The following is a 26,527-nucleotide window of genomic DNA, read 5'->3' as shown; positions in this document are numbered from 1 at the left end:
AATCATTCCTTCTCACAGTGGGTAAAAATCTACCAAGAGGAAGCACTGTGTATACTAGATTAATGATAACACCAAGTATCTTTCATTATATGACAGGCAATTCTTCCTCTCGTAGTAAGAATGAAGCTGAAGGTGGCACTTTGGGAAATTTTTCCTTAAATTATGCTTTCCTGAAGGACAATTTTTTTGGGGGGGTGGAGTGTGAGCATAAGATTTAAGAATATCTGGCTGGGTGCGGTGGCTCATGCCTGTAATCCTAGCATTTTGGGAGGCCAAGGTGGGTGGATCATGAGGTCAGGAGTTTGAGACCAGCCTGACCAACATGGTAAAACCCTGTCTGTACTAAAAATACAAAAAAATTAGCTAGGTGTGGTGGCGTGCGCCTGTAATCCCAGCTATTCAGGAGGCTGAGGCAGGAGAATCACTTGAACCCGGGAGGCAGAAGGTTGTAGTGAGCCGAGATTGTGCCACTGCACTCCAGCCTGGGCAACAGAGCAAGACTCTGTCTCCAAAGAAAAAAAAAGATTTCAGAATATCCTTTTATTCTTACCTTGTTGATTTGCCAGGAAAGATGTTATCAAAACTATATATTCAGAGCATAATATGTCCTAAGTTTGTCATTAAAGTTCTGGTTTTCCTTCAAAAATTTTTTATTGTGGTGAAATATGTAATGTAGACATAATGTAAGTTTAACATCTTCACCATTTTTAAGTGTACAGGTCAGCTATATTAAACACTTAGTCATAATGTTCTACAACTATCATTATCATCCATCTCCATAACTCTATCTTGTAAGGATCTCGTTTTATGTCTAAATCATAGGTTATATTCTTCTACAATTATATATATTTCTATATTGCTGCTTATTCTCAGCACCAACCATTTAAAATTTGCATACCAAGGAACTGCACACCATAAAGTTTTCTTTAAAAAAAGTTACAGTGGTCGAATTTCATAACCAAAGCGATTGTGGGATAGCTCTAATTTTATTTACCCTGAAATATGCAAATAATTTAAAACTATTAATTTGTTGTTACAAATCAACTGTACATCTATTTTTACTGAAAATCATCTTATATTGATGTAGCAATACAAATTCTAGGTCCAAAGCCATTTTAGTAGGTGAAATGGAATGTAATTATGTTGTTGAAAATTCAAATGATTTAGTTTAGGTAACTTCCTCTGCATATTTTCCCACTTTAACATTTATGTGTACCAATCAAAAACATAATCATTAAGATGGAATAATGTTGATTCCTATTTGGATCAATTTGCTAAAAGCAATTAGCATACACTTGTATATGTGGAAGCGGTATCTGGCTTTTCTATCAGAATTTATTCTGATTCTCTATATTCTGCCACTGCAGTTTTGGTTTACATCATGGAAGTAAGCAGTGATTAATGCAAGTATATAAAAATAAGGATTCTGTGAAACTTTGGACTTGTCATAATCTTTAGAATAACAACGATTTCTTGGTTACCTTTTGAGGTAGGATCAAAAGTTGAAAGTGGCTGCCAACTTGATGCCCCAACGACCTGCCTCTATAAAAACTGCATCTGTCAGCGTGTTTCCCTTCCCTTTTACTTAAGACAGAATTCCTTACCATGACAGCCATCTCCATTGGGTGGGAGAGCCAAGGTGACAGGTAAGGTCTCTGGTAGGTTGTTCTTGAAATGCAGACAAGTTGTCTGGGGAAAAAGGGTTGGGGTTGAAGTTGACAAATCACCTTAGATGTGTTTATTAGGTTAGTTAGTCATCTTTGAAAGCAGGGATCAAGGGCTGAGGAGAGAGGACCCGGGATAGGTGGATTTTAATGAGAATAAAGGGTAATTTAGAGGAAAGATAAGGATGTACCCCAAATAGTTTGATAGTTCAATAGTTTTTTATTTATAATTTAAGCTCACACTTTTCATGTCCAGCATAAAGCAGCAACAAATTAAGTATTTAGACTATCATCTGAGTTTTAGTTCTCTGAGTTTCAACCTCTCTACATGCTGTAAAATGTCATATAAAGTGTTTAATTTCTCAGAAATTCTTCATGAAGACTTGCAATGTTCTCTGACAAAAAGAAAATCCAAATGACTGCCTTTCTAAAGTGTATTCATTTATGTAAAGATTATCACATATTTTCTGTAGAATATGATTCTGTGTTACATCTCAATAACTGACATTAAAGATGAGTCAACTTCTCTGCTACCAGGGAATGAGGTAAAGAGTATTATGTTTCCTCTTGACTTCACGAGTTCCATCATTAACAAGGGATTGATGGTGTGACTTACTACTGATTGAGATGGTGGCCAACTGGCGTCACGTCTTCTGAAGTACACAAACTCATCCTTAAAGGTAAAAATGGATTGTTCTGTAGGAATAACTTATATCCTGAAATCTTGGTGAATGACAAGATTACCACTTTTCAGATCATTAACTTTAGATATAAGAAAAATTCCCTGAGTGAGCCATTGCTGGGGGAAAAATTATAAACTTTTCATGTCATGATATTTTATTTACTTCCATAAAAAATTAACATCAGTTCTTGATATTTCTAATTGAGAGCTCTTTATTGAAAAATAGCAGCTATTTCTAAATTAAGAGCTCCTTATTGAAAATAGCAGTTTGCACACACAATAGCATAACATTCTTTTCTGTATTTTGAGAATTAAGAAAATAAATGTTTTTAAAGATATATGCCAATAGTGATATTTAACACATAAAGGTGTGATGTATTTTTGAAGTGTCTTAGAAGAAAGCCAATGTGGATATTGCAGGATCACTGTGGAAATGTGTATCAGTGACCGTTTAGTTGTAAATGCACAAAAGAGAAAGAATGTCAGCCTTAGAGGATTATCCTGCTTTTCCCAATTTTAGAACCAGGAAGCTTTTACTGAAATGGCTTTGTGGAACTTACTTACAAGCTAAGTAACCTTCCCAATAGTTTTATTATGGACAGTAATTAGTGCTTTCACTTTTCTGATGAAGATGTGTAAAAAAAAAACAGGTTAGGAATTTCCTCTCCCCAACCAGACTCATTCTGTGGAATAAGCAGAAGCAGGACGACAGCCAGCTGGAGTCTGACTGCAGGGACTTGCTTCCTCAACACCCTGACCTCACACTGGCTCAGTGGAAGGTCTGAACTGTGCTGAAATGTTATAGAACAAATGTGAATAAAGCTGTGGGTAGGGAGGGGAGAGCTAGTGGGAGAGATGCATTCTGTTGCTTTAAGTGATGGCCATTCTTTCTTATTTCTTGTTTCCACAAAACGTTTTCCATTTGCCTACAAACTTCTTAATATCATATGTCCATAAGAGAACTGTAATACTTTTTTAAATTTATAATTTGATTTTGATGTCTTTTCTCCCTACTCCCAAGGAACAGAAAATAGGGTGGCTGTTATTGCTCTGGAGTGTTTTGTCACCCTTCCATGAGGCCTCCTCTGTGCATTTGAGTTCACTGTTTATGCTCAACACTGAATGTCAACAAAATGCCTCATTTGGAACTTATTATGTGTTACCTGTTTGTTTCTTGTATCCATATGTCTCTATCATAGGAAAAAATTGCTTTTCTATTTCTGTAAGCTACAGTTTATCTTTTTCTACTTCCACACACCATAATGGCCCCAAGCAAGGAAGAATTTGTGTACTAAGAACTATTTAAGGCAAATGATGTAAACAAAAGGTTTGGTTTTGCCTTTTTAAAAATTCATTGTCTTACACGGATGGGATACCCTGTGTTATAAGGCAAAGACCATTTACCTGTTACATTCCCGTGGCATTTGACCCAATGCTTTAACAAACCAAATGAGGGTCATGTTCACTGCTCCACAAGATGTCACCATACACACTCTTAGGCACTAGATACACCTACTTTAAGTTGTTCAAGTATGGACCTGTCCTCTTTGCCTTCCTTCTCTTGCCCTCTCAGATAGCGCACTCCTGGAGGCTGGTTTCTCCTCATCTCCTGATGGGACCCTGCTTCTCTCTCTTCCCCAAGGTGGCTAGTCCTCTCTCCATCCTCTGTCAGAGCACTTATCACACTGGATGGTAATTATTTCATGTGTCTCAGTGCTGAGGTGTATGTGATGGCAGAGACCGAGTCTTCCCTCAGTGCTGGATATACAGCTGACAGATACTCACTAAATACTTTTGAATAAATGTTTGAGAGTCTCCAAAGGCATTTCTATCTGCACAGTGGTCTTTTATTTGGCACTGGAGCATTTCAGGACTTAACTGATATGCAGGTTCTTGGAGAATTTAGTAGAAGCTTACAAATGTGGAGATATATTAATAAGATTTGTTGGCATTCCAGATTGGCAGTGGACCCTTTTTAGAAGATTCCAGGCTTGGATCTCAGTCTGTCAAGTATAAGAAACAGAGTAAAGCTGGAGAATACTAGTAGAAATCATCATCTGGACTTGTGGGTAAAAATTAAGTTTCATCCTTGATTTTTAAAATCACTCTTGGATGCCATAATCATGTGTTTTCATTGCATAGAACCATGTACTTGTTCTTAGGAGATCCATGCTCAAGCATTTAGAAGTTAGATGCCAGGTTTGCATATAGATATAGACAGAGAGAGAGATGGGTAGGGATACAGAGAGATAAGCCAATGTGGCAAATATTAACAATTAGCAAATCTAATTGAAAAGTAGGAATGTTCATTGTTCTGTCATTTTCAGCTTGCCTGGGTTCCATTCCAGACCCCACCAGTGTTACTAGCTGTTTGGTATTTGGCAAGTTAATAAACCTCTTTAAGGCTTAGTTGCTTCTCTGAAAATGGAGATAAAGGTATAACCTACTCAAAAAGTCTTTGTGAAGATGAAGTGACAATGCAAAACATTTAGTTGGGTGCCAGCCTCATAATCAGGGCTCAATGAATGTTAGCTGTGATACTAATGACATCAGTCATCAATGCTTAGTGAGTACTTTGTAAGTACCCTACATCTATCACATGTTACACTTGCATTTTAAAAGAACAAGCCCAGATACGTTTACCACTGTATAATTGAACCATTATATCAATTAGAGGTTATCTACAAGCAGGTAAAAGCCAAGTTAAAATAATTATTTGGTTTATCCTAATCTTTAAGTCTTAAAGTAACTGCTAAAAGGTACACCAAAATGTTTTCTTGGAAATAATTTTCAGAAGTATTTTAGTAGTTTTTCTTTTGGTTAAGGAGAAGGATATGCATTCTGAAACAAAAATTCTAAAAACCAAACAACTTTTTACTGTGTCAGTGTGGTCTCTGAAAATTCATGACACAGTAAAATGTCTTTAAAACATCTTTACTTTCTCAGACTGCATTTGTATCTCACCTTCCAAACTGATTTCTTATAATACACACGATCATCTACTGAAACAAAATAATAGCAAACACTTACACAGAGCTCCCTCTGTGCCAAGCACCTAAGTGTTTGATGTATACTAACTCATTTATTCCTCGTCACAACCTTAGGAATGAGTATTCACACCCTCCCCATTGAAACACAGGGGCCTTGAGGCACAGGCAGGTGAAGTAACTTGTGCAAGGTTAATCAGTGGCTAAGGAGCATGCTGCTGGGATGCCTACCTGGGCAATCTGGCACCTGTTTCCCATGCTTGGAACCCTTATTCGTGTGAGCATATAAAGGACCATAGCATTTTGTTAAGACAGCCAGGAACTTATAATTTGTGTAGAACACTCTTGTTTATGGAGAACTGGCATAAATGTCATTGTAGGGCACTGTTTCACCTTATCCAAACATCAGCCTCACAATTTCATTAAATCAGCTATTTGATATTCTTCACTAATCTTTCCTTCTGCCAGTGCCTTAACCCTGTCTACCCATACAAGGTAGCAATATCTGTGCTAATCTGTCCTAACAATTAGCACAGATATTAGTGATCTGTGCTAATTGATTAATATCTCTGCTAATTGTTTCTCAGAATTAGCACAGATATTCACAATCTGTTTTAAACTACAGCCACTTAAGCTATGTTAAGCCTCACTTTCTGGTGAGTGTGTCACTGTGTGTAAGGGTGGTAATTTTAGGAATCACATCTTCTTCCACATTGCTGAGAGCCTTGGACTTGTGAGTGAGGATGCTGAACTGCTCAGACATATGATGTGCTTATTTGAGGATAGATGTGCTTTTGCGCTGGTTTTGCTTGAGGCTCTGAATATTGTAAGCCCAAATACATTGATTGACGGACAGAACTTAAGTGTTTCAGGGCAGATGAGAATTACATAGCAGTGATCATATTAAAAGCATTGTATTTCCTTAAGAGTCTGAGATAAGAAAAATTTTTTCATATATATATGAAACTCATATATGAAAGTTGTAGCTACTGAGAGGTGGGATAAAAAGAGGCTTTTAAAATGGTAATATTTTTCCTTGAAAAGTAGTGTTTCACAATTTTTTAATTCTATCTAATTTAAGGAAACATGTAACAGTTTTGAGTCCAGTAAGATCAGTGAAAGATAAAAATACTTCTATAGTGAATTATAGTGGTACTTACTTTGACTTACTTTGGACATAGAGGATATAAATTCACTAAGACCAGCTGTGTCTTAGGAGGTATATGAAAGTGAGCTTGGTAGTTACACTGGAATCACAGAATTTCATCAGTGTAAGGGATTTTAGAAATGGTTCAGTCCCTGCCGCCCATCAACCACCCATCTTAGAGATGAGCAAAATGAGGCACAGAACTCTGCAGAGTTGGTCCTAGAAACAAACTGTGGTTCTCAGGCTGGTGCTCCTTCCCCAGTATTGGGCTTCTGCAGAGTGGCAGCCTGATATCAAAACAATAAGGCTGTTAAAATCAATAGCTTCAGCTAAGCAATAGCCAATGACTAACAAAAATGGAGACACCAGCTAGTTAAGGGCACTAGCTGGTGCCCAGTCCAAGAGATAGAGGTGCCCAGTCCAAGTGAAGGGCAAGAGTCTACATACCACTTTCCTCTATTCAAGCTATTTATGCCTACTAGGTTTAGAATACTGATTATGAAAGTGGACCCCCGAAGAGGGTCATGGCTGAGATTCAAGGAAGCCTCTAGCCTGCTGACATCGAATGCAAAATGCTGTGTGAGGATGCACATTAACAAAAATTTTCTGGGAAGAGCATATAAAATTTCCATTAGCTTCTCAAGGAGGAAGGAATAAAGGATTTTTAATAACTATTACTCTAAAATGAAAGAATTCCTTTAAATTGAATGGCAGATCTTAGTCATGACATGAAAAGCTGATTAAAAAAAAACTTTTCAAAAGTTAAAACCTAGGGCTTTTTGGGGTAGATTTTTTTATTTATAGAGGACTGGTAAGATGAGGTATTTAAAGATGAAGGTTACAAATTTTCCATGTTGGCACATGGAAAGTAAAGAATGGCAAAATTTGTAGCACATTCTAATTAGTTCAAGTATCTATGTTATCAAAATTGAAATGATATCAAATTGCACAGCAACATCCTGATGGCCTTTCCTCTAACTTTCTGGGTTTGTAAGGGTAGGGTTGTGCCTATCCTGCTCACCTTTGTCTCTCCAGTGTCTAGCATAGCGTCCAGCACAGGCAGACAATGATGACTTTTTTTTTTTTTTTTTTTTTTTTTTGGTAAAGACCAGAAAATTACACTTTTTACACATGACTAGGTTAAAACAAAAGTAGACATTTGTGCAAACACCACTGTTCTCCCTTGAAGTGGTTGTAGGTCTCAGACAGTGCTAATTTTTCTCTTTCTTAATGTGTGTGGTTAGGAAGCTGGGTCCTGTGGCCAGAGTGAGCTGACCCACTATGTGAGGAAACTTGCTTATCATAGCCTAATAAGGAGTAGTCCTTGCGGCAGAAGTAATTACTAAATGTGCTTTGGTCATTTGACAGAAATCAGGGAGGCAGCAAGGAGTCATGGAAATGAGCCCAAACTGAGAGTCAAAACCCTGTGGTCTGCCGACACCCCCATCCCACATCCGTACCTAAAAGCAGGCTGTGCACTAGGGACCTAGTGACCTTACTAGAAAAAACTCAAATTCTCCGAGCCACAAGTCCTCATGGGCAAAATGTAGATACCACCACCTAACCCTGCCAATTTCCTATCATTGTGACTATCAAATTAAACCACAGGCAGGAAGTTGCCTTGAAAACTTTTTATAGCGTATATTACTGTTCACATAGATAAGCAATTAACTTTACATATACCCGTTTTTAAAAGATCAGTCCTGTGATTAAAAGTTCGGCTGCCCTAATTCACTTCGATTATACATTAGGTTAAAGCCATATAAAAGAGGCACTACTTCTTCGGAGAGATGAATGGATATTACAAGCAGTAATTTTGGCTTTGGAATATACACATAATGTCCACTTGACCTCATCTATTTGACACAAAATGTAAACTAAATTGTGAGCATCATTAGATACCTTGGCCTTTTCAAATCACACAGGGTCCTGGATCTGCTGTGTGATGCTGGAAAAGTAACTTCACTTCTCTGGGCCTCAGCTCCTTACTTTTTAACATACTTTGGATTCTTATATCTTTGTCAGCTGTCAACTTCAGTATTTTCAGGTTAAATTCTATCCATAGTCATCCCAATATACCTGCTTTAGATGATACAAACTTCAAAAGATCCGGCTCTCCCTGGTAAAACGTGGAGGACAGACACCAAGGGGGTTTCGTGAGAGTAAAGAAAGGCAACCGCTGGGCAAAAACGCACCCTGGCACAACAGGAGCGAATAAATACAGATGCTGATTGAGCGTTTGCTCCATCTTAGCTTCTGTTAAATGAAGACATTGATATCTAAAATGCTATGAGTCTAACTTTGTAAAATTAAAATAGATTTGTAGTTATTTTTCAAAATGAAATAGAAAAGATACAGTTTTGAAGGCAGTCTGTTTTTCCACCCTGCCCCTCTAGTGTGTTTTACACATTTTTCTGGCTGCTCTAACAGGGAAGCTGGTCCAGGGCCATTATACAGGTACCTCCCCAACCATCCAAGGAAACTTTGCAAAGAAGCTCAAGTATTAGGTTTCGAACACCCCTCCTTCCCCCTGCCTCTGCCCGCGGGAATCCATCCAGCGCAATCTCTGGTCCCGGGCGAGGCGACACCACTGAGTCCCCAGGCGGCACCCGCAGGCACGCGCGGGACCGGGCCGGGCTCCACGGCCACGTGCGCGCTGCCCCCGCCTTGCCTCGCCAGTTAACCCGGCGGTGACCCTCGCACCGAGGTTCCCCGGCGTCCCTGCCACGTTCAAGAGAGGAAAGGCGGGCGGGGGCGCGAGACTGAAGTCGGCGTACCTGCAGTGCCAGGAGCGTCTCCTTGGTTCCCCGCGCTTGCTCTGCGGGCGGCTCGGGGCTCCGCGATCCGCTCCTTTCCGAGGCTGCAGGCGGCGCTGGGCCCGGGCTCGGCCGCGCACAGGAAGCCCGCGCCTGCGAACGTGCGACCCTTTTATAACTCACTTGTGACTCATAACCGACCAGGCGCCTTTTCTGCAAACCCCCCCCCCGCTTCTCCCCCCTCCTGCCTGTTCTTGGAACCTACAGCTTGAAAAACTTTTTTCTTTTTAAAGGAAAAGTCGAAAAAGCCCAGCGCCCGGGTAGTTGGTGTTTTCCCCTTTCCCTTTCTCGTGGGTCATTGCGTGTGTGTATTTTTTTTCTCTCGACACACGCCGTGTACTTTCCTGCACCCGCGCCGCAAGGCTCGGGCTCCAACCTTTGTTCTTAAAAGGAAACGCCTTCAAATGACGGCCCAGACGTCGCCCGAACTTTCAGTCGGCTGGAGGGGGAAGTGGCGACTTCTTGCAACTGGGTGGCAGGAGTGTCTCTACTCTCTCCTTGCAGGGAGCCCGAGAGGAGCAAGTGGGAGTTTTTTCCTCCTGGACCGAATCAGCTGGAGCCAAGCAGGTCCCTAAGAGAGGAAGAAATGGTCTTCAGGCGATCCTGGATTTCATCCCTACCTCATCACCCTTCAAGAGCCCGCGTTTGGTTTGGAATATGTAACTGGGCTTTGAGAACGTTTGTACTGTGTCTGGTACCCGCATTTATACTCGGGATGTCAAGATATAGGACTGAAAACTTCAAAAATTTTTGACCTCAACAACATTCTCCCCTTGTCCTCCACTCCCATCTCCAGGACACATTCCTGGAGCATATGGGACTTCAGTCGTTTTAATTTTTGGTTTTGTTGCCTCTCTCTTTTCTCCCGGACCCTGCCACAAGGGGAACATTTTCCTCGAGCAGCCATTTGATTTTGGGGGATGGAAAGGAACAAATAGATCTAAAGCCTGGCAAGTTTATCCTACAAGCCTAGTCGAGTAACTCATTCATGGGTCTCAGTTCAATAAACGTTTAGACCTTGAAGAAGAAGAAGGAAATATGAAGAAGAGAAGGAGGACAGGAATAGATCTAGCCTCATCATCATGTGACTGGGGCCTTTTTGTAAGAAAGACGGGGCCACTGCTGGATTGCATTGCAAGTATACAGTACTTGGACCTCCCTGTCAAGGGCACAAGACATTTTAGAATAGTTTGTATTAAACTGATGTCAGTTACATGTCAGAATACATGTCAGAGCTGGAAATCCCATAATACTTAATTTACAGATGGCTCAGGTTGGTTAAGGAACTTGGGAGCATTTTAAAACCCTCTATTCTTAAGATACATACTTTTTCTCTTCCTTATAATTCAAACAAGAATAAGCATGATGATAACAACTAACACTTATAAAGCATTTACCATGTGCCAGATCCTGTCCTAACACTCCTTATATGCATTAACTCTTTCAGTCCTCACTATGATCATATGAGGGAGGAGCGTTATAATCTCTATTTCCAGATGAGGAAACTGAGCACAGAGAGATTAAACATGTTACCTTAGGTCCTAGTAAGTAGTCAAGCTGAGATTCAAACTCAGTTCCAACCCTGGAGGGCTGGCTCCGTAGTCCAGTCTCCCTGCTTTCCAGATCCATGTGACATCGAGGAGCTGGGGAAGTTGTGCAGTGGGGCATGTGGCAAGGATGCATGGTCCCCACCCAGGTGGGGCACGTCCCTCTGCTGGTTACAGATGCCTGCAATGCCTTTCTGAATTTCCCATTTCTCATTCTAGGTTGAACTATAAGAAATTGCCCATAGGCAATTCTAGGGAGACCTTTCATCCCTAGAATGACAAGTTTGTATAATTCACTTTAATAGAAACAGGAAATTGCTCAATCCTCCCTTCTTCCAGTGATGGAAGTAATTTCAGGTCATGTGCAAACCTCCGCATTTTAGGTCCCAGTTTGAGACACCCAGAATAGTGGATGGAGAAATGGGTTTTAGGAGTCAAATACACCTGCATTTTACACTAATTCTAGCTGTGGAATCTGAAGGTTAAACTTTTTGTGTCTCAGCTTCCTATAAATGACAATAATGATGTCTCCCATCAGGGATTACTATAGACTGAATCATGTTCTCCTCAACTTTATGTGTTGAAGCCCTGACCCCCAATGTTATCCCCATTTGGAGATAGGGCCTGTGAGGAGGTGACAAAGGTTAAATGAGGTCAAAAGGGTGGATCCCTAATCCCATAGAGCTAGTGCCCTTATGAGAAGAGGAAGAGACACCAGAATTCCCTTTCTCTCAGAGATCAGTCAAAGCAGAGGTCATGTGAGCACACAATGGGATGGTGGTTTCCTGTAAGCCAGGAAGAGAGTCCTCACCAGAAACCGAACCCTGCAGGACCTTGATCTGGAACTTTCTAGCCTCCAGAATGTGAGAAAATAAATTGTTGTTGTATCAGCCACCCAGTCTATGGTATTTTCTTATGGCAACCCTAGCAGACTAAGAGGGATATGATGATTAAATAAGGTGATGGATAAAAAGTACCTGCTCCAGGCCAGGCGCAGTGGCTCATGCCTGTAATCCCAGCACTTCGGGAGGCTGAGGTGACTGGATCATGAGGTCAGGAGATCGAGACCATCCTGGCTAACACGGTGAAACCCCGAATCTACTAAAAATAGAAAAAAAAAAAAATTAGCCGGGCATGATGGCAGGCACCTGTAGTCCCAGCTACCCTGGAGGCTGAGGCAGGAGAATGGCATTAACCCGGGAGGCGGAGTTTGTGGTGAGCCAAGATCGTGCCACTGCATTCCAGCCTGGGTGACAGAGCGAGACTGTCTCAAAAAAAAAAAAAAAAAAAAAAAAGGACCTGCTCCAAACGGATAGCTTGAGAAAGTAAGAGCTGGCCACCTGCCGGGACAAGTATCCCATGGATGTTGTTGTGGGCTGAATTGTGTCCCCCTCCCCCGACCTCCCAAATTCATATATTGATGTCCTAACACCCAGTACTTCAGATGAGATTGGGTGTGTGTGGGGTGGTATGGCTGTAGACCACCCAGTACTTCAGAATATAACCTTATGTGGAAACAGGGCCTTTGTGGATGTTATTAGTCAAGATGAGGTCTTATTAAAATAGGGTTGGCTCCTAATCCAATATGACTGGTGTCCTTAGAAAAAGAACATGATGTGTAGAGAAAGAAACACATATAGAAGGAAGACAGTGTGAAGAAACATTGGGAAAAGATGGCCATCTACCAGCCAAGGAGAGGGGCTTGAAACAGATCCTTCCCTCACAGCTCTCAGGAGGAACCAATCCTGCTGACATCTTGATCTTGGACTTCAGCTCACAGAACTGAAAGACAATAAATTTCTGTTGTTTAAACCACCCAATTCGCGGTACTCTGTCACAGCAGCGCTCGCAAAGTAATATGGATGTGTCTCCAGGGCTGATGGGGCTGGTGTTCTCATCCCTCATCTTACCCTCCAGAGACCGAGCAGCTCACATCAATGACCTTCCAGATAAGAGTGGTACTTCTTGATATTACTTATTATCAGTAATGATGAATAGATTGTGACAACTGGCACAGCTACAGATCAATGACAAAGTCTTGCTAAAAACATCATAGTTTCATGAAATTCTACAGAAACCTACAATAATCACAGGGAATGATTAAGAACCAGCCTCCAATCTCTCTCCTTAAAAAAAAAAAAAAGTGGTAGAAAAAAATAAAAATAGTTTCTGGAGGTTTAGTACTCAACGATCTTGAAGCTCAGCCCTTTGGAAGAATGTAAGACAGAGATGGTGAGTGAAGAAATAGACCCCCATTTCAGGCTTGACCAGCTTATTTATTGTGGTACAGGGTTTCAGTTCACTGTTTACCCTGTTGTACGATAACATGGAGATAATTAATTATTTTGTAAACTTGTGGTTGCTCTCCATCCCTGAGGATGAAGCGGGTTGAATTGGCTTCCTTTGGACTCCATCGGTGGCGCAACCATAATTAATGCCTGAGGCTAAAAAAAAGTAGCCTTCATAAGATGTTCAGATTTCATAAAGAGTGTTTGTTTTTCTTTTTCACAAACAAAGCATCAGAGAGTTTTTTCCTATCATAATTTAATTTTTATTCCTTTCACTGTTTATAACATTTGGAAGCCCAGTTCTGGTCTATGTTGTTTTCACTCACATTTCCTCTGTAAATGGGTTGCTGCTTTGGAGTGTTATGTGATACTCTTAAATGCTGGGATGGCTTTCCCTTCAGAGGGCAAAGGAGTGGCTTTTTTTTTTCTCTCTCTTTCTATCAAATAGATGAAATTTACAAATTAGAGAGAATTAACCTTTCAACCTTATCTTTCCCATTCACCCCTTCATAAGGAACACTGGAATAAAGTCAAACCTCTGCAAAGGAGACTAGTGTTTTCTGCTGTGAGTTACAGACTCTTTTTAGCTATGCTCTAATTGTTTAGTCATTTATACTCATCAAATGCCTCTTAAGAATTCTTTTGTCTATACATACACTGCCTTCCATAGATAACTTTTTTCATAAAATTTAAAGTTTTTGGTAATGCAGAGATTTTGCTCTTGGCTCATTTTCTTCATTTGAACATTTTGGGAAGGCAGGTTTTCAGTCTTTTGGAAATTTTCATATAGTGGAGGAAAAGTTAGGTTCTGGGGAAAGGACCAAGATTCTCAAAATATTTTGGTTCATGAACAACCTTGAAAGGGAACTATTCTGCTTCCATATAGATGTCATCATCATCACATCACATATAGAGAAAATTCCTCCACCTGCCCCCCGCATAGCACTCACTTCTCTCAGTATCTGACCTCAACCATATTCTTATCTCAGCTGGCCTGGCTCAGTGTCTTAAGCTTCAGTTTGTGAATTGATGAGTCACCTGTAGTAAATTACTCTACACTGTCTTTTTTTTCCCCCTCTCCTTCCTCTCCGAAATAACTGGGGAGACTTCTCTGAGCACCAACAGTGTCTGTTATTATTTTTTTCAACTTTTATTTTATATTCAGGGAGTACATATGCAGATTTGTTATAAGGGTATATTGTGTGATGCTGAGGTTTCGGGTACAATTAAACCCATCACCCGTGTAGTGAGCATAATACCTACTAAGCAATTTTTCATCCCATGCTGCGCTCCCTCCCTCCCCTATCTTGTAGTCTCCAGTGTATATTATTCCCATTTTTACGTCCATGTGTACTCCCCGCTTTTTTTTGAGACAAAGTCTTGCTCTGTCGCCTGGACTGGAGTGCTCACTACAACCTCTGCCTCCCAGGCTCAAGCAATTCTCATGCCTCAGCCTCCCGAGTAGCTGGGACTACAGGTGTGCACCACCACGCCAGGCTAATTTTTGTATTTTTAAGTAGAGGCAGGGTTTCTCCATGTTGGCCAGACTGGTCTTGAACTCCTGGCCTCAAGTAACCCACCCGCCTCGGCCTTTCTAAGTGCTAGGATTACAGGCATAAGCCACCATGCCTGGCCCTGTCTACTTAATGTTTATTTCCCACTTACAAGTGAGAACATGTAGTAGTTGATTTTCTATTTCTGCATTAATTTGCTTAAGATAATGGCCTCCAGCTGCATCCATGTTGTGCAAAGGATATGATTTTGGTTTTTTAAACAGCTGCATAGTATTCCGTGGTGTGTATATATCATATTTTCTTTATCCAATCCACCATTGATGGACATCTAGGTAGATTTCATGTCTTTGTTATTGTGAATAGTGCTGGAGTGAACATACAAGTGCATGTGCCTTTTTGGTAGAACAATTTATTTCCCTTTGGGTATATACTCAGAATGGGATTGCTGGGTTGAATGGTAGTTCTATTTTTAGTTCTTTAAGAGATATCCAAACTGCTTTCTACAGTGGCTGAACTAATTTACATCCCCATAAACAGTGTATAGTCATTCCCTTGTTTTCTGCAGCCTCACCAACATCTATTATTTTGGGGCTTTATAATAATAGCCATTCTGACTGGTGTGATATGGTATCTCATTGTGGCTTTGAGTTGTATTCTCTGATGATTAGTGGTGATGAACATTTTTTCATATGTTTGTTGTCTGCTTGTATGACTTCTTTTGAGAATTATCTGTTCATGTCCTTTACCCACTTTTTAATGGGGTTGTTTTTGCTCGTTGACTTAAGTTCCGTATAGATTATGGATATTAGACCTTTGTCAGAAGCATAGTTTGCAGATATTTTCTCCCATTCTATTATCTGTTTACTCTGTTGATAGTTTCTTTTGCTGTGCAGAAGCTCTTTAATTTAGTTATGTCCCACTTGTCAATTTTTGCTTTTGTTGCAACTGCTTTTGAGGACTTCACCACAAATTCTTTGCCAATTTGATATCTAGGTTTACTTCTAAAATTTTTACAGTTTGAGATAGCAGTGTCTATTCTTGTGTTCTTTTTCTGCCTGAAGACCAACATGTATAAATCAGGCACCTGGAACCAAGCTGAGAACTCAGTGATACTCTCATATTGCTCATTGAATTAGTCCTAGGACTGTCACAAAATACTATGACTTAAATAACAGAAACGTATTGCTCACAGTTCTGGAGGCAGGAAGCCTAAGATCAAGGTGCTAACTGATTCAGTTCTAGGTGAGCACTTTCTTCCTGCAGACAACCACCTTCTTGCTATGTTCTCATATGACCTTTCCTTGGTGGGTGCATGTGGAGAGATATACCCACCTCTCTCTCTATCTTTATAATGCCACTACTCCTGTTTAGATTAGGGCCCTAGCCTTATAACCTCATTAATTACCTCCTAAAAGCCCTATCTCCAAATTTTAGTGGTGATTAGGGCTTTATTGGTGATTGCTTAAGATAATGGCCTCCAGCTGCATTCATGTTGTGCAAAGGATATGATTTTTTTCTTTTTATAGCTGCATAATATTCCATGGTGTATATATATCATATTTTCTTTATCCAATCCACCATTGATGGTAGGAACACCAACGTTGTGGGGGAACACAATTTAGATCATAGCATATTGCCCATGGCCCCCCAAATTTACTTCCTTCTCACATGCAAAAAAAGATATATTTTAACTCAATAGTCCACAAAAGTCCAACATAAAGTCCAGAGTCTCATCTAAATGTCCTACAAATCAGATATGGATAAGACTCCAGCTGTGATTCATCACGAGGCAAAATTCCTTTCCAGATGTGAACCTGGGCAAGTCAGATAAGTTATGTGCTTCCAGAATTCAATGGTAAGACAGGAATAGGGTAAACATTTCCATTTCAAAAAAGAGAAATGGAAAAGAAGGAAGAGGTGATAGGTCCCAAGCAAGTCCAAAAATCTAGTGAGTCAAATTCCATTAGGTCTAAAGGCTCAAGAACAATCCTCTTTGGTTTGATGCTCTGTCCTTCAGACCCAGTGGGATGGCAGCATCACCCCAATGGCTCTAGTTGGAGGTCTCACCTCCAAGACTTCAAGTGGAGACCATCTGACCTTTAGAAACCAAGGTGGTGGCCCTGATGACCTCTGGATTCCCTGCAGGGTCATTTTCCCCTCTTCTTTAAGAATAGCATATGTGTGCAGCCAAATAGCTCTATTGTCTTGTCAAATCCGAGAAGTTCAATAGCTTTCCTTCAGTTTGTTCCATCTCTGTTCCCTTCAGTTAAAAATGAAAATGTTTTTACTCATATAATCTCATTAGCTCTTTATGAGGTGATAATCCAGCTACACTTTGATGTTCTCTTCAGAGCATGCTTTCTCATTTTTTGCAATATGGGTAGGCTGAGAATTTTCCTAATATTCAAGTCCTGGTTCTTTTTTTCTCAACAATCCCTTCTTCAATTAATCTCTCTCCTTTCACATATTCCTAAAACCAGCCAGGAGGAACAAAGCCACTTCTTCAACACTCTGCTTAGAAATATTCTCTATTAACTATTCAGTTTCATTGCTTTCAAGTTCTGTCTTCCACAAAACACTAGAACATGAGCACAATTCAGCCAAGTTCCTTGCCACTATGTAACAAGGGTAACTTTTTCTTCAGTTTCCAATAAAATGTTCCCCATTTTCATTTGAGACCTCACCAGAATATCTATTAACATCTATATTTCTGCCAACATTCTCTTTATGTGTATTTACCTTTTCATTGAGAAGATCGAAGCTTTCTTTCCAACTCTCTATTTCCATATGAAACCTCACCAGAAATTACTTTTAATGTCTGTGTTTCTAGCATGGACCTTAACACTCTTCTAGCCCCTACATATTACTAAATTCCAAAGCTGCTTCAACATTTTTAGGTATTTGTTATAGCAGCATTCCATTTCTTGGCATCAAAACCTGTATTATCCTGTTAGGGTTTCCGTAACAAAATATGATAGAGTGACTGGTTAAAAGACAGAAATTTACTCCTCATAGTTCTGGAGTCTGGGAAGTCTAAGACCAAAGTGCCAGCTGGTTAGATGCCTAGGAAATGCTTTCTTCCTGGCTTGCAGATGGCCACCTTCTCATTACGGGCTCATGTGCAATTTCCTTAGTGTGTGCATGTAGAGAGAGAGATCTCTCTCTTCCTCCTCCTACGAGGGCACCAGTCCTATTGGATTAGAACACTGTCCCTCTGACCTCATTTTAACCTTAATTCTAAAAGCCCTATCTCCAAATATAATCATATTGGGGGTCAGGGCTTCAACATATCAATTATGTGAGGGGAGGCACAATTCAGTCCACAACACTCTCTGACTACAAAAATGGTTTTTGGCTTTCCTTTTGTATTCTTCTTTTTCGTTTTTTTCAGGTTTTTAAAAGTATTTATAGGGGAAACATACAGGGGTGAGGACCATCTTTGGAGACCTCAGAATGGTATCCTCTATACCTCTGGGCAATTGCAACCCTCATGGGTCCTTGCTCAGAAGCATCTCACTAGTCTCTGTAGGGGCCTCATCTATGATTTCTACAGGTGTGTATGCTTTTTGTAATAAATAAAATAATTTCAGTTTTCTTTTTACCAAGCTTTATTTTTAAATTATTCAGCTATCCCAATGGCCTTTTAAATCCTTTTTTGCATCTCCAGGTCTGTTTTAAGAACAGCATTCTAATGTTCATTCTGTTGAATATAATTTTAAACTTATCCCAGTGCTAGGTTTAGGGTGTGGGACAAAGTGAATCCAAGGGAGTAGCATGAATAGGGGCAGTAAACTGTGGAAATGAGCTAGCCTTGAGCTTCAAGATTATCATTCGTGTAAACAAATGCATTATGAAACTAATACAAACATACCCAAGAGGTCACTTGACATTATTCTATTTTACAGAAAACGTATGCATCTAAATAGGTTCCAGGCTCAGTTATCTCTGAAATAACAAAATGCTTTCAGGTAGATAAACACAAAAGGAATATCTGTTTCTCACGTTTTCTTCAAGCCTCAAAGGAATGTGTAGTTAAAATTCTTTTTTTTTTTTTTGGAGAAGTGACCAATATCTTTGATATCATCAGAGAAAAAAACTTTAGTCATGCTGATTTCTATCCTGTATTTTGAACACAGCTGTTTGTTGGAGTTCTATGTATTTATTCTTCTAAAAAAATCTTCCCTGACTTATCCAGCTTTCATAGTCTAAACTTTTTGTCCAAACTCTTATGGCACTGATGGTCAGATTTCTCTATTATTATTTTAGAGACAGGGTCTCTCTCTGTCACTCAGGATGAGTGCAGTGGCACAATCATAGCTCACTGAAACATCACATTCCTAGCCTTAAGTGATCCTCCCACCTCAGCCTTGCATGTAGCTAGGACTACAAGCATGTGCCACCGTGCCCAACCAATTTTTTTTTTAAATTTTTATTCTTTGTAGAGACAGGGTTTTGTTATGCTGCCCAGGCTGGTCTTGAGCTCCTGGCCTCAAGTGAGCCTCCTACCTCAGCCACCTAAAGTGCTGGAATTACAGGCATAAGTCACTGCATCTGGCCCAGATTTCTCTATTATTAACTGTTGCATTTCATACTATATCATTTGATTTTCTTATTGAGCTGCATTATCAGTGTTTGTTTTTATCTTGCTAACATAAATGTAACATGTTCAAGAGCCGGATTCATGTTTTATTTACTAAATTACTATTCCTCATAATACTTAGCATAGTATTTAGTGTTAGGTGCAAGGTAGTTAATCAATAAATTCCGAATTAAATTAACTTTGCTAGGAAACAGGAGGCCAACAGAAGAATAGCAAGTGTATATATTCAAAGATGACCTAAACAGGGGTGCAATTTTGACTCAACAAATTAAGGGTCTATGAATGTTAATAAATACAGTGTTTGGTGTATTTGGTATATCTTTATATAGTTTGGATATATGTCCCTACCCAAATCTCATATTGAAATATAATCCCCTTGGAGGTAGGGCCTGGTGGGAGGTGATTGGATCATGGGGTGGAGTTCTCATGAATGGTTTAGCACCATCCCCCTTGGTTCTGTCCTCATGACAGTGAGTACATTCTTATGAAATCTGGTCATTTAAAAGTATGTAGCACCTCCCGCCTCACTCGCTTGCTTCTCCTTTCACCTGTGATGTGCCTGCTCTGCCTTCCCCTTCCATTATGATTGGAAGTTCCTGAGGCCTCCCCAGAAGCAGATGCACCATGCTTTCTGGACAGCCTGCAGAACCATGAGCCAATTAAACCTCTTTTCTTTGTAAATTACCCAGTCTCAGGTATTTCTTTAATAGCAGTGTGAGAATGGACTAATATAATGTTGATTAATAAAATTATATTGACTCATGAATGCCCCTACTTGAAGAATAACAGAAATTGATTTTCAGGGTGGCAGTTGGTAGAACTCCTGATTTATATGGTCAAATTTATTTCTCCTTGATCTTGATCATCTCAGTAATTGCTGCCACCTTCTACTTTATCGTTCGGGCACCTGTTATTTCTTACTTTCTGTCACTTTACATATCCAGTTCATTAAGAATTGCATAGACTCTACCTCTAAACCATAGCCTGATTCCACCTACATCTGTCCATCTCTACTGCTACTACCCTAGTCCAAACCACCATCCTCTTTTGCTTAAACAATTGTCATGCTTCCTTCCCTTTTCCTCCCATAATGCATACATAGCCAGGGTGGTCTTTTAAAAACCTAACTCTGATGCCACATTCTTACCTGAAATTCTGCCATAGCTTACCATAGCACTGAGGATAAATGTAAACTCCAACCTGGTCTGCAGTTTTACAGCATCTGGGTCCCACTTTACCCTTCAGACTTCGTTTGTGCATTTTTCATTTTCACTATATTTCAACCCCAGTAGCTTTAGTTGTATTCCTGGAAATTAATGAGCCTGTCTCTGTCTTAAGAATTTACATGGTAATAACCACTGTGTTCCTTCTGATTTTATATTCTGTTGGCAGTAAGAGGGCAGTTTCTGAGAAAATCAGCAAACAAAACTGTGGGAGGAATACTTTTGCTAACTCTAATTTTCTAGGGTAGTAAACTTCCCTGTTGCCAGTAAAATGGAACTGCCCGTAGTGGTTAAACCGGGTGAGAAACGAACCATACGTGACTTAAAAGTAACATAAGCTCTTTAATGTCTCTTTACAAATAATTTCACCTCTTGTTGAGGACCTGATGATCCAAAGGAGACCAAGGATAAGTAATGAGAGAGATCTTAGGAATATAGCTTGATATAAATCAGAATCTTGTTCTACCACAGATACCTTCTTCCTCAAAGCAGAGCAAGCAAATATCCACGGTGCCGGATCGTCAGGCCCCAGGGCTCAGGTCACCGCTGTTGCCAGTATGGGTCCTCCACTCTAGGAATTAGCGTATATTACACAGCGGGAATATAACTGGAACCCCAAAGAGCCCTTTGATGTTCGGAGATGTAAATTATCTTTCTGTTGGGATAACCTCATTTACATGAAGTGATCATTTCCTCAAAGTTTGGTGCTCAAGTGTTCATTTTTCTGAGTGCCATCTCTTGGGTAGTGACAAGATAATAGATGTATTACTAGCTTTCTCTCAATGCCAGTGTAAGGGATTTGGGTACAAACCCCAGATGTTTCTTCTCATCTTCTAATTTAAATGCAGGTTCCCAACGTGATAATGGGAGAGCCTCCTAAGTTTGTGATATAGTTTGGATATTTGTCCCTGCCCGAATCTCATGTTGAATTGTAATCCCTATTGTTGGAGGTGGGGCCTATTTGGAGGTGCTTGGATCATGGGGGTGGATCCCTCATGAATGGGATGGGACATCCGCTTGGTGATAAGTGAGCTCTCGCTCTGAGTTCACATGAGATCTGGTCATTTAAAAATATGTGGCACCTCCCCTGACAACTCTCTCTGTCTCTCTTGTGCTCTACCATGGGATGTGCCTGCTCCCCATTTGCCTTCTGTCATGATTGGAAGCTTCCTGAGGCCTCCCCAGAAGCACGTGCTGGTGCTATGCTTTCTGTATGGTCTGCAGAACTATAAGCCAGTTAAACCTCTTTTTTTTTTTTTTCTACAGTACTCAGTCCCAGGTATTTCTTTAGAGCAATACAAAATTGGTTAATACAGTGTGTGCTCACATGGAGGGTTACAAATTATTCTGGTAGGAAAGGTCTTTGGTGTTTCCCACACCATACACCAACACCACACTGCTAGAATGTCTTTAGAAGGCAATGTCACACACACAAAAGTTCTAATTGAGGTACATCCTCAGCAGGGTGGCTAACTGGATAGGCACTGCCTCACACAAGCTGCTCATCCCTGGAATGTCATACTAGGTTGTGGCGATGCCACGTTGTGTTGGCAGTTTTATAACAGGATGCTTATTTTATATCTACCTATCTATCTGAATATATAAAAGGCCATATCTGGATAGGTCATCTATCTGGATATATATTAAAGGCCATTTGTACACAAATGTATAGGTAAATAACATTAAGCTTGGAAAAATATATCTCAGATCCCAATTAAAAGATAAAGATGGTCTAGACAGGCTCCCACTTTATTTTCTCTGAAAAATAGGCCTAGATATGAAGGCCTGGCCTTGGTGCTCTATTGCTTGGATGCTTTGTCCTATCCCTGGGGTGTCTTTAGCAAGCTGCAAGGACCAAAACGTGAAGTTTACAGTTAAAAACAAATCCCAAGGTCCTGTAGCCATGCTCAGGAGCCGAGTTTTTTCCTGGAGGAAAGGAATGGTCAGAGCCTTCATCTGGGGAGAGTGGGAAGCAGGGTCACTAGGACAAGCCCAGGCTGTCAAGTGCTACCCTGCTCCCTTGCTCTAATGTATAGTTGCAAGTGTCCCTTGCTCTAATGTATAGTTGCTTTTAATTTTATAATTTATTTTATTTTATTTTGAGACAGGATCTTGCTCTGTCACCCAGGCTTAAGTGCAGTCGTACAAACACAGCTCACTGTAGCCTCAACCTACTGGGCTCAAGTGATCGTCCTGCCTCAGCCTCCCTAGTAGCGGAGACTATAAGCATGTGCCACTATGTCTGGTTAACGTTTTGATTTTTTGTAGAGATGAGACCCTCACTTTGTTGCCTAGGCTGATTTCAAACTATAGGCTTAAGTGATTCTCCCACCTTGGCCTCCCAAAGTGCTGGGATTATAGGTGTGAGCCATAGCACCTGGCCAACATATTTTAAACTAAAGTTTATTGCATGAAAAGTTCTCATGTAATATAGTACTGTATACACACACAGACACACACATAAAAAACTGCTTTATTGATCATAAACAAAATGGCTTAACTATAATAGAAAAGAATCATAACTAAAAATGATCTTAGCCTGAGCTCCACATGAAGAATAAAGAATTATTCTTTATCTTTTATATATCCTAGTCAGCAGTTTCATTTTGCATCACCTTATGAATCTTTGATTCTTCAACACCTGTTAACTTAGTGTGTTTATGCTGCCTCTTATGATCCTGGCTCGTTTTAAGTTAAATAACAAGAACTATATCAGGAAGGACTAAAATTTCTAATGATTATAATTTACTGCCTTCTTTGTTCATTTAAAAATATTGCATTGCCACTGTGATGGTTAATTTGATGTGTCAATTTGACAGTGTCACAGGGGCCCAGATATTTTATGAAACATTATTTCTAGGTATGCTTGTAAGGATGTTCCTGGGTAAAATTCACATTGGAATTGGTTGATTGAGTAAAGTAATTTGGCCTTCTCCTTGTAGGTGGGCATCATCCAGTCCTTTCAAAGCCCAAATAGAACAAAAAGTGGAGGAAGGAAGAATTTGTTCTCTGACTGACAGTTTGAGCTGGGACATACATCTACTGTCCCTAGATTGAGACTTACACCATTAACTCTCTTGGTTCTCTGTAATCTGAATCTGACAGGCTTAAATCCTGAAGGCCATTGTTCTTTCTTCTTGTATCTCTAACCATTAAATGAACCACTCTTACTAAATGTACATGCCGCTTTACCATCATACTTGAAAACTGAATCCACAAATTATTCTAATTGAGAAATGACGTGAAAGAATTCAAGACATTCTATCCCCATTAGGTCAATTTGTGGCAAATAGAAGATTCAACCTCATATGGAAAAAAGATACATATGAGTTAGTCTGTAAGCAACTTCGGCCTCCTATGAAGAATAAAATGTGTGCAAATACAAACATAATCTTGCAGGGAGTTAAATATCCTGAGACCATGTAAGTGCCCAAGGATGAACAAGCAAATCCAGGATAGACTGCATATTATTAAAAAATCTGTTATACAGCATGCAAACATGGTTCTAGAAGCAGCTACCTGGGTAACTAATTCTGGGGTATAGGAAGCCCAGGTACCACAAGGGTAGTAAGATCAGTTTTTGTTTCATCCCAATGAGAGCAGCTGGATGTAACCCATTTTTGCTGCAGCCGATTGCAAAATCAGCCTTATTGCTCTTGTCTCTCTGGGTTCTGTGAATATGGGTTCTGGATGTAGTGGGTGTGTGTGTGTGTGTGTGTGTTTCTTTTTTTCTGTTGTTGCTGTTGTTCTCTTTGCCATCACAGCATTACTGTCTTTTGTAACAAAACTTTTAATTTAATTTTTCAGAGTGTTAAGCACCTTCTTTCCCTCACCAAAGTTATCTAATAGAGCAGGGTCTAAGCATTGTGTTTGACCATGATTGATTGCTTTAAGCACTAAGCTATAGTTGGTTTCCATGGAGCAAATAATAGCACCACACTTGCTGGATTAACGTTTATCGGAGAAAATTGATGTGCTCAAGGACAGCAACAGGAACGAAGTCTTGCTGTTGCCATTCACATTCTGAGGCAGGTCGCAGCAACCTGAGAGGGTGAGATGTTAGATTTTGGGATAGTGACTTCACCTCTGGACTTTGAGTCTTTCAAGGATCATGATTAGGGAAGTATTTGCTATTCTCCTGAAGTGATCAGGGCCAGGTTCCCAGCTTTATGGTTGCAGCCATATGACATGACAAACTAGTGACAGAATCCCCCACATTAGCCTTCATAGTTGGGGAAGAACACACCTCTTTCCTGGCATGTTCTGGGTGGGTAGTTTTGTAGACAGAGCAGTGGACTCTTCAAAGATGTCTAACTCCTACTTCCTGGAACCTGGGAATAGGTCATGTTACATGGCAAGTGAGAATTAAGGTGCTAGATAAAATTATGTTTGCTAATTAGCTGACCTTAATATTAAGAGATTATCTTGGGTTATTTGGGTGAACCCAATGTGATCACAAGGGTCATTAAATGTGGAAGAGGAAAGCAAGAGTTTATGTCAGAGTAATGTGATGTGAGAAAGACTTGCCTGGTTATTGTTTTAAGGATGGAAGGGGGCCACAAGCCAAGGGAGGTGGGCAGCCTCTAGAAGCTGGAAAAGGCAAGAGACATATTCTCCACTAGAGCCTCCAGAAGGAGCACAGCACTGTTGACCCATTTTAGAATTCTGACTTTCAGACTGTAAGAAAATAAATTTGTCTTGTTCTAAGCCATAAAGTTTGTGGTAATTTGTTTTATAGTAGCAATAGGATACTGAGTCCAAATCTTGACAGTATTGACAGTATTGATTGCCTCAAGTGACTGAGTTGTAATCTGTTTTCATAGAGCCTTGCAGATGCCAGCTTCTTCCTCCTGCAGGTAGCCATTCTTGGACAAGTTGATATAGTTTAGATGCTTGTCTCCTCCAAATCTCATGTTGGAATGTAATCCCCAATGTTAGAAGTGTATGTATCATGGGGGCAGATCCCTCATGAATTGCTTAGTGCCATCCCCTTGGTAATGAGTAAGTTCTTACTCTGGCAGTTTATGTGAGATCTGCTTGTTTGAAAGAGTGTTGCACCTCCCCGCCCCCACCTCTTGCTCACTGTCTTGCTATGTGACATTGTCTGCTCTCCCTACACTTTCTGCCATGATTATAAGCTCCCTGAGGCCCTCACCAGGAGCATATGCTGGAGCCATGCTTGTACAGCCTGCAGAACCTTGAATCAATTAAACATTTTTTATAAAAATAAATTACTCAGCTTCAGGTATTTCTTTATAGCAACGCAAAAATTTTTGATACAGAAAATTGGTACCAAAGAGTGGGGCATTGTTCTAAAGATACCTGAAGATGTGGAAGCACCTTTGGAACTGGATAACAGGCAGAAGATTGAAGAAGACAGATTCAGGCAGATTCAGAAGATAGAAAGATGAGGGAAAGTTTGGAACTTCTTAGAGGCTGATTAAATGGTTGTGACCAAAATGCTGATGGATATATGGACAGTGAAGTCTAGGCAGACAAAGTCTCAGATGGAAATAAGGACGTTATTGGGAACTGGAGTAAAGGTTACCTATGTTATGCCCTGGCAAACAGCTCAGTCACATTTTGTCCATGTCCTAGGGATCTGTGGAAGGTTGAACTTAAGAATGATGACTTAGGGCATCTGATGGAAGAAATTTCTAAGCAGCAAAGCATTCAGGAATAAAGTGGTGCCGGGCATGGTGGCTCATGCCTGTAATCTCAGCATTTGGGAGGCTAAGGTGGACAGATCCCTTGAGGTCAGGAGTTTGAGATCAGTCTGGCCAACATGGAAGAACCCCCATCTCTACTAAAAATACAAAAATTAGCTGGGTGTGGTGGTGCATGCCTTTAGTCCCAGCTACTTAGGAGGCTGAAGCAGGTGAATCACTTGAACCTAGGAGGCAGAGGTTGTAGTGAGCCGAGATCATGCCACTGCACTCCAGCCTGGGTAACAAAGAAAGACTCCATCCTAAAAAACAAAACAAAACAAAAACAAACAAACAAACAAAATGGAGTGGCTGCTTCTAACAGCAATTAGATAAGGAAAAAAATAAATGACT

At 40.3% G+C, this 26,527-nt stretch overlaps 1 protein-coding gene across 15 annotated transcripts in view; it reads left to right on the top strand.

The window, feature by feature from the left end:
- MRPL39 (mitochondrial ribosomal protein L39) overlaps nucleotides 1-26,527 on the top strand; it is a 235,389-nt gene that overhangs the window by 36,091 nt on the left and 172,771 nt on the right. Inside the window, exons 10-12 of one of the 15 annotated variants that reach the window (XR_008517464.2) lie at nucleotides 1,490-1,646; nucleotides 2,202-2,344; nucleotides 4,304-7,578. The exons of 10 other annotated variants lie outside the window; for them this stretch is intronic. Coding sequence is in view for 3 of the 5 variants with exons in the window: in XM_054542857.2 (XP_054398832.2) it covers nucleotides 9,801-9,959 (159 nt within the window). In the remaining 2 variants the exon portion in view is untranslated. Of the gene's footprint in view, nucleotides 1-1,489; nucleotides 7,579-9,800; nucleotides 11,738-26,527 lie in introns of those variants that run through there. 4 more of the 15 variants (XR_010138871.1, XM_054542859.2, XM_054542857.2 and 1 more) reach the window with 4 other exon arrangements.

The sequence above is a fragment of the Pongo abelii genome, chromosome 22 (assembly GCF_028885655.2).
Source record: "Pongo abelii isolate AG06213 chromosome 22, NHGRI_mPonAbe1-v2.0_pri, whole genome shotgun sequence".
Lineage (NCBI taxonomy): Eukaryota > Metazoa > Chordata > Mammalia > Primates > Hominidae > Pongo > Pongo abelii.
Note: the sequence above shows the minus strand (reverse complement) of the source record. Positions and strands in the feature narration are given on the sequence as shown.